The 18,973-nt window shown below is 53.9% G+C and overlaps 2 protein-coding genes across 5 annotated transcripts in view; both read left to right on the forward strand.

Annotated features, from left to right (window-relative positions):
- Nucleotides 1–13,955, forward strand: part of SEPT5 (septin 5) — a 41,631-nt gene extending 27,676 nt beyond the window's left edge. For all 4 annotated transcript variants that reach the window (XM_027652383.1, XM_027652384.1, XM_027652381.1 and 1 more), the window contains 10 exons: nucleotides 3,183–3,279; nucleotides 3,786–3,872; nucleotides 4,386–4,509; nucleotides 4,617–4,751; nucleotides 5,414–5,531; nucleotides 5,831–5,932; nucleotides 6,811–6,907; nucleotides 8,088–8,223; nucleotides 10,024–10,126; nucleotides 10,435–13,955. In XM_027652383.1, coding sequence (XP_027508184.1) covers nucleotides 3,183–3,279; nucleotides 3,786–3,872; nucleotides 4,386–4,509; nucleotides 4,617–4,751; nucleotides 5,414–5,531; nucleotides 5,831–5,932; nucleotides 6,811–6,907; nucleotides 8,088–8,223; nucleotides 10,024–10,126; nucleotides 10,435–10,491 — 1,056 coding nt within the window. In that variant the 3' untranslated portion in view covers nucleotides 10,492–13,955. The remainder of the gene's footprint in view (nucleotides 1–3,182; nucleotides 3,280–3,785; nucleotides 3,873–4,385; nucleotides 4,510–4,616; nucleotides 4,752–5,413; nucleotides 5,532–5,830; nucleotides 5,933–6,810; nucleotides 6,908–8,087; nucleotides 8,224–10,023; nucleotides 10,127–10,434) is intronic.
- Nucleotides 13,956–13,985: 30 nt separating this feature from the next.
- Nucleotides 13,986–17,765, forward strand: GP1BB (glycoprotein Ib platelet subunit beta). Its single transcript, XM_027652390.1, has one exon. It carries the CDS (start codon nucleotides 16,272–16,274, stop codon nucleotides 16,884–16,886), a length of 615 nt encoding a protein of 204 aa, XP_027508191.1. The 5' UTR covers nucleotides 13,986–16,271; the 3' UTR covers nucleotides 16,887–17,765.
- The last annotated feature ends 1,208 nt before the right edge of the window (nucleotides 17,766–18,973 follow it).

Consider the following 18,973-nt stretch of genomic DNA (forward strand, 5'->3'; position numbering starts at 1 on the left):
GCTCCCAGGGAGAGCACTGCCTGCCAGGCAGCCCTGGCCACCTCGCCGGGTATTGGGGGATGTGAGGATGTGACATGTTGCTGTCATGTCCTCAAACCAGGATGTGTGCTGAGGGAGAGCACGGGTGTGGTTTGCTTGGCCTTGGGTACTTTGATTTGAGACAGAGTCCCAAAGATTGGCCACTGCTCTCGGTGGCTTCTGCTGTGGTACATGGGGCACGTTTCCAGGCACGGGGGAGCGGGATGCCAGCAGGAACAAAGGCAGCTCCATGGAGCTGGCAGTGGGGAGAGGGGCTCCTTGTGCCAGAGTGCTGCTGGCTCGGCTGGCCGGGCCCTTTCCCGACAGCTGGAGCTGGAAGGGAAGCGTGGTGCTGTGACCAGCTGTCCTGGCTTCTGTCAGTGTGAGGGGAGCTGGCTTGGGAGGGTTGAGAGCACGCAGAGGGGGCAGTGATGCCTCCAGAACTCCCTCAGTCCAGGTCTCTCATCTGATTAATGGGGTTTAGCTTTTCACAACCCAGAAAGCCTCCTGCCTCCTTCAGTAGTCCTCCCAGGCCTCTACATTCTCTTCAGTGCTCTCCGTCCCGTGCACGGTTGCACTGCATATACTGCCCTTGTTGGGTCTGACAGAGGTAGTGAGTGGTGTAGAGCTTTGAGCAAGGCACACACTGGGCTCAGGAGGCTCCCTGGGCTCCTTAAGTGCTTTGTTGATGCTGGCACACTGGCAGAGACAGTGGCACGTGCCTGAACACGGCTGGGATAGGAGCACACATCGGGTGAGGAACCGTGGATCAAGGCTGGCCATGGTGCAGGGACCACACTGCTGTCCATGAGAGAGGGCTGTTGTAAGAAGGGGATCCCTCCTCAAGTTCCCCCTGGATCTCTTGCCTTTGCCCTTGGCAGACACGCTGGCCATCAGCCCCAGCAGGGCTCTGCAGTGCACCCATGGCTGCTCTGAGGGAGACTTGGCTGAGGACAGGGCTTTTCCCCTTGCAGCTCTGGCTGGCTCCCACAGTGAGGGGAGCTCTTCTCTTGGTGTTGGGCTCAGCACTGACCTTCCTTTCTGTGAGGGGAATGACTGTGTGAGTCAAGGGTGAAGGGCAGTGTCCTCCACCAGCTGGGATTTGCTCATGTGGAATGTGGTGATTCCTCCAAGCTGTGGGGAGGCACCCAGAGGAATGGTAAATCCATGTTGTCTTGGTTGGGCTGAACAGAAATGAGAGATCAGGTTCAGCCAGTTACACCTGGCAGAAGTAAATGGAGTTGCCCCAGAGTCTCCATTGCCAGCCCTTAGTCATCCAGGTTAAAACCCAGAGAAAAGAGGAGAAACACACCCTGCACCTCGGCTCTGGTTTTATTAGCACAGGACTAGTACTATTTCACGTGTCAGGTCGCTAGAGAGAGCAGGTGATCATCGTCTTTCCAAAGTCTGGTAAAGGTCAGGGCAGGAGAAGCACAAAGGGAAGTATGTTGTATATCTGTGGTGCTTGCTGGGAAACACTGGACCTTCCAGTGTGAGGTGGGGGCTGTTCATGTCCCCTTTGGTTGTGTTGGTGGATGTGTTCACTGGGAAGCAAAGCAGCTGGGACACAGCCCTGGCACCAAGGGACACAGGCTGGAAGCAGCCTCTTCTTTCTTGTTTTTGGGACCTTGCCATTATCATGTTTCTTGCTCTGCTTTGCACACCTTGTGTTTGCCCTTTGCTGAGCCGTTTGGGTGGCAGTTCACAGTGTCCCCCAGGCAGGTGTTGCTTTGCTACGTGCAGCTCATCACCCTCCTCACCCCAGGGTCTCACTGCTGCTCCCTGCACTGCTGCTTGGGGATGTCCCTGCCCTTCAGCTCAGCCATTCCAGCTGCCAGAGCACTTGGGGCACTCTGTAATTCTCCCCCATTCTCTCTAACTGCATTTTCTCTGTCCCTTCCTGCCTTCTGCACTGTGTGCTGGTGAAACAGCATTGCTTCAGCTATGTCAGCAAGGGAGGGAGGGGAGGGAGACCAGAGCCCACAGTCACTGCTTGTCAGGGTAGAATGACCAAGTGTCAGACCCAAACCAAACCTGCTCAGGAGTGGCACTGTCCACTTGCAGTGTGGAAATAAAGGCAAGTCAGCACTGCCCTGAGCCCAGCACACTGGACTGTACTTTGTGGGTTTTTTCAGTGTGTGGCCCAGGAATATAGTTAAGCTTAGGAACAGAGGCCTTCCCTGCTGTGCCTGGAGGACAGGTGAGGACAGTCCCATTGGAGGCATCCGTGGCCGAGTGGGAGCTGGGACTGGTTTGAGGAACTCCTGGCTCCGTGGATTTTTCTGTGGTGTGGATCCCAGGGGTATGATTATTTTCAGTAATGTTGAAAAGTCTGTCGTGTCTCTAGCATTTGTGAATGGCTTAGTGTGCTTGTACAGAGCATGTGCCAGGCTTGTGGGGTGGCTTTGGGTCTGTGCTGTGAGAGAGCACTCAATGACAGCATCTGGGGGTGGTTGGGCAGTAGGTAACACTCCTATAGTACTAAATGGAATACCCTCACCAAAAGCATCTCAGATGTGTTATCAATATTTCCACATCTTCCCGCTTCCCATGCTCCTTGAACTTCAGTCTCTTCAGAAATAACACAAGAGATTATTCAGGATTTCCTCTTACTCAGCCAGGAGTGGCTGTGACACAGCAAGAAATAATCCCCTCTCAGGTCAAGCAGAAGCTGAGCCACTGCACTCTCCTTTAGACACAGCTCAGAACAGCACAAGCCCCGGGGAGCTAATTACAGAGCTCTCCATCATGTACCTCATGTGCCTCTGGAGGGAGGGATGTAGAAAGGACCTGGGGAGAGGTGGCATTTGGTGACCCTGCTGTGAAGGGTGCCCTCGACTGTGCAGGAGAAGCAAGCAGAGGAAGTAAGGTGTGTCAGCAGCAGCCCCAGATGTGCTCTCTCCTGGGAATGGTGGGATGTGCCTTTCCCTTGTGCTCTCTATGCTGGGAAGCTGATCTGAGCAGGGCTGTGGCTGGGAGGGGTGTCCCCCTGCCCCCCCTGTGGGAAGGGCAGAGTCCCCGAGCCCAGAGGAGGTGTGTGCCCGCACTGCAGCCAGGGCAGGGACTGGCCTCTCCTCTGGCCCCTGGCTCTGCCCCAGTCCCCCCCCGTGGTCGAGCAGAAGGGGTGCACACCCTGACCTGCTGCCATGCCCTCTGCCCCGCAGGACCATGAGAAGCAGTACGTGGGCTTTGCCACTCTGCCCAACCAGGTCCACCGGAAATCCGTGAAGAAGGGTTTCGACTTCACCCTGATGGTTGCAGGTGAGGCTGCCCATGGGCAGAGGGGGCTGGGTACGTGGAGGGAACCAGCTCTCCTCACTCCCCTTAGGTGCTCCCATAGTGCCTGAGTCCTCCCCTCACTCCGTTCTGGTCCTTGTCTCAGGCCTTGCTTTCCTCCCCAGGCTGTGGCAGTTCCCCCAGGAGGAACAGGCCCCTCCTGACCCCTCACAACCCAATCAAGCAAGCTTCTCTGCCAACAGGGACTGCTCTGGGTGGGGAAGGCAGGGCCGGACAGGGACCAAGGGAAAGGAAAGAGAGAGAGGGTGGGGGAGCTGGGAGATCACATTTGTACAAGGATTGAGACATCTTGCAGCAAAAGTCCTCCCACTGCTGGAAAAATGTAATGCCAATAAATAGCTCCTGACAGCTCGTCTCTCTCACTTCCTCTGGCTCGGGATTCAAAGCCTCATTCAGAGTTTCATTTGTAAGTCAATTAGAGGGTCATGTTGCTTGCTTTTTCCTCCTCCTCTTTGCGCTCTGTCAATTAGGAGAGTCGGGTCTGGGCAAATCCACGCTGGTGAATAGCCTGTTCCTGACAGACCTCTACAAAGACAGAAAGCTCCTCAATGCAGAGGGTAAGCTGGGGACAGAGAGGGGTGAATGGGACTGTCTTAAGGACTAGTACTTTAGTTCCTTGCTTCAGAAGCAGCTACAGGCTCTGGATCCCAGCCCTCTTGTTTGTGCTATTCCAGCAAAAAGGGTTTGGCTGTAGGCCTCTTCTATCCTATGAAGGGAAGATGAGGCTGCAAAGTAGCACTAACCCTTTGGGTTGAGATGTTGAGATTTGTCTTTAGTTCTTGGGTGCTGGAGAGTGGTAGGGATTCCCCTTCCCCAGTGACTGGACCAGATGTTCAGAACAGCTGGGCTGCAGGCACTTAGAGGTCTGGGTATCTTCTTGGAGTCTGCCTGCCTGCTGCTGGCCTCCCACAGTACCACTCCCTTGAGGCTCCTTAGAGGATGATTGGGGTTTTTTGAGACCCATGTTAGTCCCTGTGCTCAGTGATAAGGAGGGAGTGGGCTTGTTCTGGCTGTGAGAGGGGATCCCCAGTGTTGCTGCCTGGCTTTGACTCACGTGTTCCTGTTCAAAGAGAGAATCAATCAAACAGTGGAAATCGTCAAGCACACGGTGGACATTGAGGAGAAGGGTGTAAAACTGAAGCTGACCATCGTGGACACGCCAGGCTTTGGAGATGCTGTTAACAACACTGAGTGGTGAGCAGGGCACTGCTGCCTTCCTTCTAGTCCTTGGCTTCAGAGTCTCTAGGAGACACTGATCTGTTGAACTCATGGTTTTGTTTGGATTGAATTGCCCTTCCCAGCTGGAAGCCCATCACTGACTACATTGACCAGCAGTTTGAGCAGTATTTCCGTGATGAGAGTGGCCTGAACCGGAAGAACATCCAGGACAACCGCGTGCACTGCTGCCTCTACTTCATCTCTCCCTTCGGGCATGGGTGAGAGCCCACACTCCAGGCCTGGAGGGTGACTCAGTCCAGAGGGAAGACCCTTGTGCCCCAGGATTGCCCTGCAGCAGCTTGTCCACTGGCAGGGCTGTTGGCACAGGAGAAGAGCTGTCTGGATGCTCCCCCTCGGCCGAGCATCACACCACTCCCCCTCGCTGGCATGACAGGCTGCCTGTGATCAGGCAGAGCAGATCTCCCTCGGGCCTTACAGCCTGTTCTGGAAATCAGAAGAAACAATGCCACACAGACCTGTGTGTTCCTATCTGGCTGAGCCTGAGTGATGCATAGGAAAGGGAGTTTTAAGCTGCCCTGGGTCCCTGCCCCGTGCTGGCTCACGTGTCAGCCTCGCCTGCAGCAGCCAGAGGGGCTGTGCTGGCTGCCCGTGGCACAGGACAGCTGGAGTGAGACCCCAGGCTGTGGCCTGGGCAGTGTTTGGCCTTCAAGGGAGCCAATACCCAGCCTGTGTCTCTGTGAGATGTTCAGCAGCTAAAACTGGAGACAGCTTTCCAAGGTACAGCCCTGGCTGAGGCTGTCCCAGTGCTGCTGCAGCCCTTGTGTCACTGCTGTCCTTTGTGCTGGGGGGTGAGAGAGGCTGGAGGGGGAGCTGCCCAGTGTGTCCTTCCTAACTGTGTCTCTCCTCATCCCTGCTGCAGGCTGAGGCCTGTGGATGTTGAGTTCATGAAGGCTCTGCACGAGAAGGTCAACATTGTGCCCCTGATTGCCAAAGCTGACTGCCTGATCCCCTCCGAGATCCGGAAGCTAAAGGAGAGGGTGAGATGCTCTTTCTCTACAGGGTGTATCCAGTGGGCTGAGGAGGGAGGGGAGATAGATATCTATATATAGCTTGTTTGTGTGTATAGGTACATATATGCACAGACAGTGCCTGCACATGTAGCTGCAGCAGTGCTCTGTTGTGAGAAGGGAGGTGGTGTCAGCAGAGGCCAACTCTAGAAGAAACATCAAATCCTTTTGCCATCCGTAGGCTGTAACAAATCCATGGTAGCACAAACAGAATAAACCCAGGATTGTTCACTTCTAAATCCTTTTGGTTTTGTCTTGCCTGGACACAGATCCGGGAGGAGATTGACAAATTTGGCATTAAAGTGTACCAGTTTCCCGAGTGTGACTCCGATGAAGATGAAGAGTTCAAGCAGCAAGACAGAGAGCTGAAGGTAAGGAACCTGCTCAGCAGAGGACTGGGAAGTCAGGCTCCGTGGATATGTGGGTTGCTCCAGAAGGAGCCAGAGCTGCCCTGTGTGTGCCAAAGGCCAGTGCCATGGATACCCAGGGAACAGCCTTGGCTCATATGGGGGGTGGCCTGGAGAAGGTGCTGATGTCCTTGCTGGTGCCATGAAGTCCAGTGTGGCATGAAGACATGGCACTTCTGCTCTCCCTCCAGGCAGTGTCAGTCAGCCTTTCCTCCATCTACCCCAGCCTGTATGTTTAAGATAAAGGCTGGGTTGTGCAGCATTTCTAAGCACCTATGAGTGATGCCATCAGCAAGGAGAGGTTTGCGAGTGAACAGACACCACTGTGACACATAAGTTGCATGGGGGAACACATGATCCTACAGGCATGTCTGGAGGCCCCAGCAGCCCAGTCCTGACCCCCTCCCAGGCCGAGCCAGCCCTGAGTGCAGGGAGTATGGCCTTGTTTCTCCTGTCAGAGGGCGGCAATGGGCTCTGACTGCCTTCTGAGCAGAGAGGAGCACAGCCTGTACCTTCCTGCCTGGACAAGCTCTTGTCCCACATTGTCCCCCTTCCTCGGTGTCCCAGCCTCTTTGCTCTGGCTTCCTTGTAGAAGGATGCAGGCTCCTGCAGAGACACAGCTTCCCCCAGGAGAGCTGAGTCTGGCTGGGAATCAGGCTGCCTGTAGGTCCCAGTGCCTTGAGATTTTCTCTGCCAGCTGAGTGGTGGTGTCCTGCTCGGTGGCACGTGTGGATATCCTTCCCTACCAGCACCTTCCTCCTCCTGCTCCACGGTGCCAGGGCCTGCCCCTGGAGGGGGGTCCGTGGGCAGCAGGGGAGGGCTCAGCGGTGCCTCTGTTCCAGGAGAGTGCTCCCTTCGCCGTCATCGGCAGCAACACCGTGGTGGAGGCCAAGGGCCAGCGAGTCCGGGGACGGCTCTACCCCTGGGGCATTGTGGAAGGTGAGCCTGCAGCCTGGGGGCTGGCACTGTGAGGAGGGAGGCACTTACAACAGGGATGGCAGGGGAGAGCTGCACTGTCTGTGCCACCTTTGGCACGTGGCAGGGGACATGAGACAGAGGCACTGGGACTGGCTCAGGAGGTCTGTTACTGGGAGTGAAGTAATAACCCTGCCACAGAGACTGAAGAAGAGAGGCTCCAGTGTGAATGGAAGAATGCCTGGGCTTTATTATGCGCTAGGATTTGGCTTCTTTTTAAGGGGGGAGCTGTTGCCTGCTTAGTTTCCAGGGAGAAGCCATTGCCTTCAGCCAAACAATGCTAAACCCTCCTGCACTCCTTCCTCTGCTGCCTCTCCTGTAAGGGCTGGAGTTGCTGGGCTGGAGGCTGTGCTGATGCACAATGTGTTTGTCTCCAACTTTCTTCCTTTCTAAAGGGAGAAATTACATAAAGCTCTGGAATGGCTTTTGCTGCTGTTGCTGACTCCCCCGTGCTGGTTTGTTGCTTTTAGGCCTTGCAGCTTTAGATCCCAAAAGCTTGTGTGTGCACTCGTGGCTGGTGGTGCTGGCTGCCCAGCTGCTGGCTCTGGTCCCTTGCTGGCTCCAGAGGGCACTGGGCCTGTTGGGATGCTGGCATTTGGCAGTAGGATCAACTCTGTGACTGCCCGTGCCTGGCACAGCTGGCTTCCCCCAGCCCTGCAGAGAGGTGAAGGAGATCACATGGCAGCACAGCGCTGCCCACAGTGCTGTCTGGAGCCAGGCTCCCCATGGCAGCAGCAGCTCTTTCAGCTCTCCATCCTGCTCTTGGCTTTGCCCCTCAGGGGCTGATTTGGTCTACAGGGGCCTTTTGATAAGTCCTGAATTCTGATGAGACAAGCAATTGCCTCCAGCACCAGCTGTGCTCACTCTGGTCATAACAGCGACATCCCATGTACCTGGGATCCTCTCTCATGCTTAATTAATCCCGTTACCCAGAAAAAGTCCTGGTAGCACAGTGACTTCAGCAGCCTGGCCTCAGCATTGGAACTGCAGAGCATCACGGAGGCTGTGCTGGGCAGTGGAGGGGGAGGGTGGGGGGAGGATGAGGAAGGAGCCCTGGAATGGGGATTTAGTCCAGCCTGGGTGCCAGGGCTTCCTGGAATAAGCTGGTGAGGTGTGAAACACTCTCCCCTGGTTGGTTGTGCAGTGGAGAACCAGGCTCACTGCGACTTCGTGAAGCTGCGGAACATGCTGATCCGGACACACATGCACGACCTGAAGGACGTCACCTGCGACGTCCACTACGAGAACTATCGAGCTCAGTGCATCCAGCAGATGACCAGGTGGGTCCCCACTGCGGTGGGAGGGATGTCTCACAACAGCTCATTGCTCAGAGGGCTGTGGGTCTGCTGGGGACACGCTGGGCTGCAGCACTGGGAGCTAAAGCAGCAAATCCGAGCATGTTTCCCACAGCCTTGAACCTGTGGTGGGAATGCTGCTGAGAACCCATTTTACTGTCTGAGGATTCCCCATGCAGATATTGGGAAACAGGCCTAAAGATTATTTTGGGGAGGTGTTTCTGGCAGTGAATGAAATACATCCAGCCTAATAAAATGGGATAAACCGTGTCTGGTGACTGACAGCTGTGTGCATTGCTGAAGAGGAAGGTGTTCTGCCATCTGCAGTTCTGTCCAAATGACAGCATGACCCTTGGGATGCTGCTGTCTCTCAGACAACAAAGCCCAGGCAATTAGTAAGACAACAGGTCTCCAAAGATTTCTCTGCATTGTCTTCCCATTGCATTTGATTCTCCATGGCTTTAATGACAATGATCAGAAAACAGAAGGGAGAACACAAATGGGTTTCTCATTTGAGACCTCTGTTTTTCCTTCTCCCTTCCATGACTGATATACTGGTGACAGAGTTGAGCTTCAAGCAGGTCTTGGCTGCTCTGTTGAGGCCCAGCCCTGGCTGGGTGTCTGTGCTGCCCCGTGTCAGAGCAGCAGTGGCTGTGCCTCAGCAGGGAGCAGTCCGGGCTGTGCCGACGTGCAGGTTGGCACATCTCTGGACACGCAGCGTATCCCAGTCCTTTTGCATAGCAGACAGGCCTGTTTGTTTGAGCAGTGAGTGCATGGAGTCCCAAAATAACTATGTTAAATGCTAGAGCTGCGTGAGCAGTGTCACAGCTGCTGTTTAGGTGGGCTGTGTGTCTATTAAAAGAAGAGCATGATGCAGAAGCAATTGCTAAGCTTAGGAGGAGCTTCAGCTTGGTACCATTTCTCACGCCATGGTTAGTTCCATGCCAGTGAACAAGTCTCATAAAACCAGAGCAGGGCCCTTTCTGGAGAGTCCTTTTGGGAGCAGACCCCAAGCTCCAGGGCTGGAATTGTCTCAGTGGTGAGGCAGCGGTGACTCCAAGTGGTGAACGCCTGCAAGTGACATCTCGAAGTTCCAATTTCAGCCCAGATGTCAGTGGCTACTGTCATCCCCTCCTCACCTACTGAGAGCTCCTCTGACTTCTGGAAGAAAGTCACCTGCTTTCTCTGTCCCCTGCCTGCACTTGTGTGCACCCCCAGCCCTCACAGCAATGCTGCTATTTCTTGCCTCTCACCTCCTGAATAGGAGGGCAGGCTTTGTTACTAGACCTGCAGCAATCAAACTGTTCCTCTGGTTTTATCTTCCTGGAAAAAAAAGGCTCACGGTGAGCATGTGGTGCAGGAGGGATGCTGCTGGTTTGTGTTGATGCTGCGTGTGTGTGTAGGCACACAAACAGAAGAGCCAAAAGAAGCTGGATAAATTGTCTCTTAATATCTCTGCTCAGCTTGCCAATGCAATTACAAAAGGTGGATGGAAATATCAGCCTCTTCTGTGTTTGCTCTCAATGTAAGCTTGGTGTGGATTTTCTGTTAGCTACCCACACACTTGTATTTTGAAAGCTGTCATTGACTTTGGTCGCATTTTGTATCCAAGTGCATCCCACAGCTTTGGGCTGGATTGCCCCCAGCCCTTCCACCTGGCTGGGTGAATGCTGCTGCATTGCTGGCTGGTCTGCCATGGGCAGTGACAGTGCCTTTGTGGTGACACCAAAGCCAGGCAGCCTGAACCACGACTGACTCTGTTTCTGCCTCTCTCTGTCTCTCCAGCAAGCTGACCCAGGACAACAGGATAGAGAGCCCCATTCCTATCCTGCCTCTGCCAACACCAGACACTGAGACAGAGAAGCTGATCAAGATGAAGGATGAGGAGGTGAGACCCGTTTCTGCCTGTACCCCCCTGGTGCTGGAGCTGGAGTCTCAGGTGTTTCTCCAGGGCTGCCCCATAGAGGCTGTCCTGAGCCTTCCCCCTCCTGCCTCCCCCGTCCTGGGCTCCTGCCTGCAGGGTGGGAAAGCTGCAGCTTCCTGTCAGGGAGATGTGGCCACATTCCACCCCAGGTACAGGTGCCTCTGTGCTCATGCAGGAGTTAATGCTCCCTGAGGGATCCCTGGCCAGCTCCAAGGGCTGCCCCAGTGAGGATCAGCAGGTCCCTTTCTGACTCTCTCCTCTGTCTCCTGCAGTTACGGCGGATGCAAGAGATGCTGCAGAAGATGCAGCAGCAGATGCAGGATCAGTGAGAGGCAGGTACCTGGAGGGCAGAGGGAATCCCCCAGTGACCACAAGACCTGGCAAGAGCTGTGAACATTTAGAAAAGGTTTCCTGTTGTATAGAGACTCGTGGGCAAGAGCTGCACCCGCACCCTCTAATTTATTAGCAGCAATGTTGGCTTTTCGGCCAGCTGGATTGTGGAGGAGGCTGTTCACTTAACAGTTTACTGAAGTGTATTTCTTTCTTTCTTAATATTCTTTTGTTTCTTTTTTTTTCTTTCCTTTTTTTTTTTTTTTAAAGAAACTAGCCTGGTAAGTCTCTAAGGCATCCTAAAAAAAAGAAAAGAAAAAGATCCTCCTTTCCCCTGTACTAATCTCTTGTTTAGGAATGCTCTGGTATTTAAAGTCCTGGTTTCTCTGGTGTACAAACTTAAAGACTCTCTGTGTCAATGCACGTAAATGTTTACTCCCAAGTGAGGTGCTGTGCCCCTGTCCCTGTTGCCCTTGTCTGGGGCCAGCACTGTAAAGGCAGCTGGACCCTCCTGTGAGTGTGACCTGCTCAGATGTCTCAGCCTGGGGACAGCTCTGGCCCACAGAGCTGGGCTGGGGGTTCCTCTGTGCCCTGACCTGCTCGGGAGTACTGATGGTTGCCTGGTTTCCTGTCTAGGTTTTTATGGTTTTTTTGTTTAGTTGGTTGGTTTTGTTCTTCCTATCAAGAAGTTCCAGGATATTTGCACTGAACAGCAAGGGACTGAGTCTCTCAAGGCTGGTTAGAAGAAAACGCTTCTCTGACTCTCAGTTATATCTTTCTGGCAGAGAGGATGAATTGTTTATTCCCTGCAAGGACTTGATGGGAGTGAGCACCTTCACTGCCATGGTTTCCTCCCTTGGCAGGCTGGAGGTGTTGGTAGGTGAACCCCAGGGCCCTGCAGTAGCTGGGTGAGGGTATCTCTTGGTTTAGCTCTGGTCATCCAGCTGCAGTGTGTCTTCAGTGTCTGCTCTGAAAAGCACCGTGGCAGCCAGAGTGCTTGGCCAGGACTGCTTTGGAGTAGAAACTCTAGGGCTGAAACCCAACCCCAAATGCAGACCTGTGTCCTGTCCCCAGGCTTTGCAGAGCACACTGCTGGCTCTGAGCTTCTCCTGGGGGAAGGGGCAGTTTTTGTAGGCTTGTACCCAAGATCTGCAGGCTGCCTGTCCAGGCAGGTGTTCCATCAGTGTGGCAGGAGCAGGAGTGTCACTGCCTGGGGTTCAGCACAGCCCACCAGACTTGGCACTTGCTCCCCTGCCCTTCCCCTGGGACTCAGCCCTTCTCCCCCAAGGCTCTTCCTGTCTTAATGCTGGGAAGGCTGGTGGATCTGCTGGGCAGAGATAAGAGCACTCTTTGAGCAGCAGCTCCTGTCTTGTTCTTGCTTCCTGCAGTATTTTTAACTCTAGTCCAGCCAGAGCAGAGCCCTGGAGTGTGATGTGCCTGACAGGGCAGGGCTCAGCAGCAACACTGCCACGCTCACAGGAATCAGGGCTGTTGAGGAGAGACACTTGGCTCTTCTCTCTGACTCCAGGGAGTGCTCCCATGGGCTGGACCCTTCTGCTCCTTGGCTGATTCCTCTCTCCCCTTTCCCCTTTTGTATCTGCTCCTCCATCTCTGGATCTCCCCAGTAGATCTCCCTGGGTAGGAAGCACGGTGTTGGCCAGGAATAGCCAGGCCCTAAATTCTGTTCTTAGGCACTGCATTTGTCTGATTCCTCCATGGGGCTTTAGAGTCCTGGTCAGGGCTTGTTGAGGTGGTGAGTAGGTTGGCTGGTTCCAGTTATTCACTGTACAGAGCCTCTGCTTAGCCATGGGCTGTAGGGGCAGGGGACAGACCCTGGCACCCTGTGGAAGGACAGAGTGAGGATGGAAGCCCTTTGGCAGAACTGTGCAACCTGGGCAAGAGCAGTGTCTAACAATGTTGGTTTTTTCATTCTCCTCTATTTTGGGCTCAAAAGTGGCAGTGCCAGCCTAGGAGAGCAGAAGGATTCAGCTTGGCTTCAATAACATGCAGGACCAAGGTGCCTAAGGAGGAAACAAACTGTTCTTTGTGCAATGTGCTTACTTGAGCAGTGGAGTGGCTGGAAACCTTCCTCCCAGCTTTTCTGGAGCTGATTTGCTTCCAGCCAAAGCTGCAGGTCTGCTGAGTTCTCAGCTTTCTGTGCTAGTGTAACAGGGAACACCTTGAAGTACCTGTCCCCTCTTTTCTTGCACTAGTCTTGTTAGTGAGGAGGATGTTCTGTTGCAAATGAGCCCTGTCCAGCTGGAGATGTTCCTCCTTCAAACAGATTTATTCCTAGAAGATAAAGGAGACTTTTTCCCTTTAGCAAGGACATAGAACAGCTGCCAGCTCTTATGCTGGGCTGTGCAGAGAGGTGCTGTGTGCTGGTGAGAGCACAGGTACACTGGTCACAGGCAGGCAGGGTTGCTGAGGGTGGATCTGCCCCTGTCCCTCTGGGTGAGGAAGTCTCCATCAGCTCAGTGCACGTGGCTCCTACATCACGTTGATAGTCACAAGTCTGTCCTCTACAGAGAGCTGAAGTCTTTGGCTACCAGCTGGCAAAGATGGTTCCAGTTGCATTTAGGAAAAAGTACACAGGAGTGAGGCACCAGAGATGGCTTCTACAGAGGGGCAGCAGTACCACTGACATCACATCTCCGTGTGGGAGGCTCCCTACAGAGGGCCACAGTTTGAGGGCTGCTTGGAAAGGGATTAGAGACTGATTTTGGTGGGCGCCAGGGAGGTGCCTGGAAGGTGGCATCTGTTTATGAAAGGGGTACTGTGGCATCAAGTCACCCAGTAAGCAGAGAAGAGACTCCTGAACACGTGTGGCTTGGCTGTTCGGCTCTGGCAGCGAGAAGTGTGGATAGGAAAGTAATTTAACACCTCCCCTCACGCAACCCTCCCCAGCCCCAATGTGATCCCTGCTCCCCAGGCACATTCCCGTGCCTCTGCCCAGCTCTGTCCTGCTGTGTGGGGGCTGCAGGGGTGGTGTCCCACTCTCGGGGTGCCCCAGGCTGCAGTGGGCTCTGGGTCCCCCTCAGCCCTGTGCCCGCCTGGGGATGGAGCCAGGGCATGACATACTCGTGTGCCACTGCTGTGCTGGTCCTGTGCAGTCCCTGCAGCCTCCTGCATGCTCCTCTCCAGGGAGGGATCCCCCTCCTCTTGCTCTGCAATGGCATTCCCTGCTCCTCCTCACAGACTCTGCTGTGCTGTAACGCTGGCTTGCTCCTGCCACACACCTTCCTCACCCCCTGCTCCATTCCTAGGCTCTTTGTTTCCTGTCCATCTCTTGGGTTATTATAATTATATTTTTTTGTAAATTTCTGTTTGAACATTTTGTCATTGTGAACAAAGAAAAATGAAACCTTTTAAAACGTATCCATTTTATTAAATGATTATTGTTATTATTATTAATGTTTACTACCTGAATTGATCAGTGAAATAAATACATTCAAAAAACCAACCTCTTTCTGTTTAATTTTCAGCCCTCTTCAGCAGCATTGGTGATGCATTGTGGGTAGGAGAGAGCAAAACTCACCCTGTTTCTCCTTTTATCTAATTCTGTCAGAACGGGCTCCAGGCAGGACTTCCTGCATGGGATTTCTGGCCTGGTTGTGCCAGAAGCTAGCAAGCTGATCTTGAAGTTCTTCTGTCTTCAGGCTTCCCTTAGGAGTGGTGTCTAACTCAGCACTGGGCAGCTGGGCAGGATCCAGTCCAGGCACTGCAGTTTGTAAGTAGCCAGGGGAGCGTTGCCAGGTCTGTGCTGCCTGCAGAGCACAGTGGGCCTGGCTCTGGGTCAGCTCTGAACACCTGCCTGGGAATAAACGGAGCACCAAAGGCACGAGACGAGGTAGGTCTGCTGAGCAAACCCAACCTGCAGTAGTTGAGCTGCTCCCGAGTGGAAAGTGTGCCCTGCAGGAAAAACTGGGTTGGTTTGTTAGCCTAAGATCTCTTTCCCACTCTGCCTGCCCACCATAGTGGAATGATCTGCCCCAACTTCATAGAAATTTAAAGCTTAATTGTTTTCTTTAGAGCATCAAAAATTTTCCCTAGGGCCAAATCCTGCCATTGTTTTCACCCTCAGTTCTCCTCAGCATGACCACATTCAGGGCATTCATCATTTCTGCTCTGTGTGATGTGCACAGGACAAGGTAACAGAGTTGTGCTCAGTGGGGCAACAGTTTCACAACATAATTCTGGTGGCCTTAGCCTGAGGAGCACAGTGAATGCCTGGTCAGGCTGGGGGCACAAAATTGTCTGTGAAGGGGTGATGGCCATGAGAACACAAGATTCTACCTAAATGTATTTTGACCCTTGGACTTACCTGTTCGAGTATTTGTGTAATGCAGCTTCTGAATAAAGCACGTGGTCAGTCTTTCTCATTTCTATCAGCAGATCTTTCACTACTAAGTAGGAGTAGATTTGTGTCCCTGTTTAAGGGAAACCTGAGGGTCAGCACCTGGAAAAGTGCTAGTTCTCACCCCTCTGCCAAGTGCAGCTTTCCTGATGAGATGGGAAACCAAAGGCCACAGTGCTCAGGGAGTGTGGTACAAACCAGTAATGCCACCTTGCAGTCGAGGTGCATTTTGAGTTGCTGTGCCATGAGACTGTGCAGTGTGTGTGCCAGGCCCAGAATCACAGTTATCAGTACCGTCAGCATCCCAGCAAACGTGTGCTCGTGGGCAGTGCCAGCTCCTGTGCTGTGGAAGACTTGCTCAGTGCAGCATCAGCCTCCCTGACATGCAGCAGACGTGGGGGAGGCCTCGTGTGGGAGGTCCCGGGGATGAGCCGGGCCCTTATCTTGCCAGCCAGCTGGGAGGGCATTATCCAGGCTCAGCTCTGCAGGGCACACTCTGCACTGGCTGCCTGAAGACCTTCCTCGTAAAGCCAGCGAGAAAGCAAGGACTGTACTACTCTGGTAAGTCAACAGTTACCTTCTGTTCTTTTTTTTTCTCTCTGGTTGACAGCACAGGGAAGCACTGCCTTGTTGCAGGTATGTGTAGTTGTTCTCCTGGAGAATTATAGCAGCTCATGTGCTCAGCAGTGGCACGAGGCTGTAATGTAAAGACAGCTCATTGACCCATGTCTTGCAGCACAGTCACAGCTCCAGAAGGAGATTATTCACCTGCTGGAACAAAACTACCATGGAAAACTCCACTGACCTCCACCCTCAGTGATCAGTACCCTTTCTGTGGCCAAGGACTGTTTATCACTTCTTTCCAAAGCTGGAAAGGCTATTTTTTGCTTGTGGTAACAGTAAATTTATTTCTGAATCTCCTCTTACAGTTTGCATGAACAAAGCTTTGCTTACAGGTGTAATTCAGAGCTATGATAAGGCATGAGCTGTTTCATATTTTAGTTTTTGATTCCTTGACGGAAATTTTATTGGCTACTCTAGTAATTCACCTCCACTAATGCTGAAAATAGAAGCAGCTCTTGTACACTTTGGAGGACTAGTGAAAATGTATTTGATGGCTGCAGCTAAGCCTCCCAGTAGCTATGTGTTCATATCCCTCCTCAAATACAGGGTTGGAAGACCAGGAACATTCTCTCTCCTGTAAAGAGAGACCAAGATTTTGCACATCTCTTTTAACTTTGTTCTTTTCAGAGCTCTCGCACCTCCTGTGAAGGACACCAAATTCACCCAACTTTAGGGACTCATCCTCAGAACAAACCAACAAAAGACCTGGGGCTGTGGTGTCAGTCCTGGAGTGTGTGGTGTCTACTTGCCTGGTCTTCACCTCATTCAGTCTCACCAGGGAAGTGTTTGCAAGTGAAGATGAACAGGGGAATTCTCTTCTTGTCCCTGCTTGGCTTCCTCCCTCTCGTGACACCCACCTGCCCTGTGCCATGCAGGTGTACCAGCACCATTATTGACTGCACCTCGAAAGACCTCACTGTAGCAAACCTGCCCGTTGCCTTCCGTCCTTCAGCTGAAATTATCCACCTCGGTTACAACAGGCTCACCTCTATTCCCAATGGGCTCTTTGACAACCTGAGGAGCCTGCAGGTGGTGTACCTGCAGGGCAACCCTTGGGAATGCACCTGTGACATCCTGTACCTGCGCTCCTGGCTGCAGTGGCAGCAGAACCGCACCCTGTACCGGGATGTGAGGTGCAGCTCCCCGAGGCACCTGCAGCACCGGGTCATTGCCTACCTGACAGAGGACGAGGTCAACTCCACGTGCCAGTACTGGTACTGCAGCCTGGCTCTCCTCTCTCAGCTCTGTCTCTTCATCCTCCTTTTCCTCCAGGGTATCTTGGTTATCTTCATCATTGTTTACCTGCAGAAATTTCGGAGGATGACCGCTGAAGCCCGGAGCACCACCCGAGAACTGCACCAGCAGGTTGACCCTTGGGTTTCTTCTTCAAGAAACCCCTACAACAATGATTAATATCCCAAGACTGAAGACCCTCCTCCTCTTGGGGGATGATGTGCTAAGCTCCTGTGGTTTGTGATCCCCATCTGATCCTGACTGCAGTCCAAAGCAGGACTTGAACTATCAGACACTTGCCTGTGTTCCTAAAGAACCAATCTTGTGGGTTTTTTAATGCTTTGAACTCTTTAGCATGATGTTGATTGCTTTGCTGAGCTGGAAGTGGCTCTGGTTTGGTAGATTAAAGAAATCATAAACTACAGTGACCAGAACTGACTCGAATGGCTCACAAGGTCCTAAAGGCTACAGAGCTTGATCCCTCCTATGCTACAATATCTCAGCCACACTTCCCACGATGCTTCTGGTTGTGTTGGGTCAGGTGAGGACAGAGGTGGGCAGTGAACAGTTAAGGTACTGGACTAAGACAATGGAGAAATACAGTTTCCTCGTGTTACCACAGACTGCCTTAGAATCTTTGGCCAAGTGGCTTAGTCTTCTCCTGCCATGGTTTCCCCATCAGTAAAAGAGAAAGAAAATTTCTTCTTGCTTGATGCATCTTTTCCAATGTTCTTCTGAGAGAGGGAGGGAATGTTTAGAAGCCCACCTATTTTATCCTGTCTGCATTCCTTTTAATCTTCTTACAGTTTAAATACTGACTTCAGCTGAGTGAGACTGGGGCTCTGAATGCTTTTGAGATATTCATCCTGAAGCCAAGAGTTGTTGAGACCAGTGGCTCGCTCTAGCTGTGCCTGTAACAGCACTTGGCATGAGAGATCTGGTCTTTAGAGACTCAAACTGCAAACCCCACTGATGTGCCTACTGCTGGTTATAGTGTCCCTTAATTATTTTTGAAATGAAGCAAAAATGAAATAAAATAATGACGCCTGTTGATGTAAATAGCTTATTTCTCTATTCTACGCTGGGTGTGGTGCATCCTGCTGTGCCCCCGGAGTTCCTCAAGCTCAGACCGTGCCGGGCAAAGCAAACCGGTGGAGCTGTTGCCGAGTGCTCTGTAAAGCTTTGGCAGCTGCTGTTCCTCCACGGCCCAGGGAAATGGGGAGTTTTTTCAAGGGCTTCTGTGTGGCTGGTTATGGTTTAATGAAGCGGCTGGAAAGGAGAGGGCGTTTGGTGGGGCCAGCACGGCTGTGGGGTGACCAGCAGGTGAATGCCCCATTCCCTCGGTCTCCAGCCCCAGTCGCGGGGGTTCCTGTCCCTTCCAGGAGCCTCAGGTCACACACAAAGAGCTCCTTGGCCGGGGGCACCGCGGCTGGGGACGGGGACGGGACACGGGGCAGTGACGGGACACGGGGACGGGACACGGGGACAGTGACGGGACACGGGGACGGGACACGGGGACAGTGACGGGACACGGGGACGGGGACGGGACACGGGGACGGGGACGGGACACGAGGCAGCGCCGGAGCAGCCGCGGGCGCCCCGCGCTCCGGAAGGGCCCGCGCGGCCCTGCCCGTCCGCGGCTGCGGCACGAGGGCGTGAGGGGCGTGAGGGGCGCGAGGGCCCGTGAGGGGCGCGAGGGACTGTGAGGGCGTGAGGGGTCGAGAGGGGCGTGAGGGGCCGTGAGGGGCCGAGAGGGACTGTGAGGGGCCGAGAGGGGCGAAGGAGCCGAAGGAGCCGCTCCGGGGCTGTCTGAGGTCAAAGGGAGCCCTGTGGTGTCTGTGCCTCAGGCTCCAGCTGGGCTCGGGGGCCGCGCCCGCCCCAGGTGCTGCAGCGAAAGGCCGCGGGGCTCGGGCGGGCGGAGCCCCTGTGAGGGTGCGGCCCCTCACGGACGGACGGACGGACGGACGGACGGAGCCCTCGTGAGGGTGCGGCCCCTCACGGACGGACGGACGGACGGACGGACGGAGCCCTCGTGAGGGTGCGGCCCCTCCCCGGCGGCGGTGTCGGGGGCTGAGCGGGACCTTCCCCACGCTGTGAGCGCCGGGCCAGCCTGGCTGAGGTGAGTGACACGGGGCTCCGCCCCGGGGGTCTCTTTCTGCAGTTTCCTTGCTCTGCCCGTGTCCCTCCAGCACTGACCCCTGCGGTGTTGGCCTGAGTGTAGCACTGGCACTCAAGAAAATGGGGTCCAGCTCAGATTTGTGTTTTCT

This window comes from Corapipo altera, unplaced genomic scaffold (assembly GCF_003945725.1).
Source record: "Corapipo altera isolate COAL_440 unplaced genomic scaffold, ASM394572v1 67, whole genome shotgun sequence".
Classification (NCBI taxonomy): Eukaryota; Metazoa; Chordata; class Aves; order Passeriformes; family Pipridae; genus Corapipo; species Corapipo altera.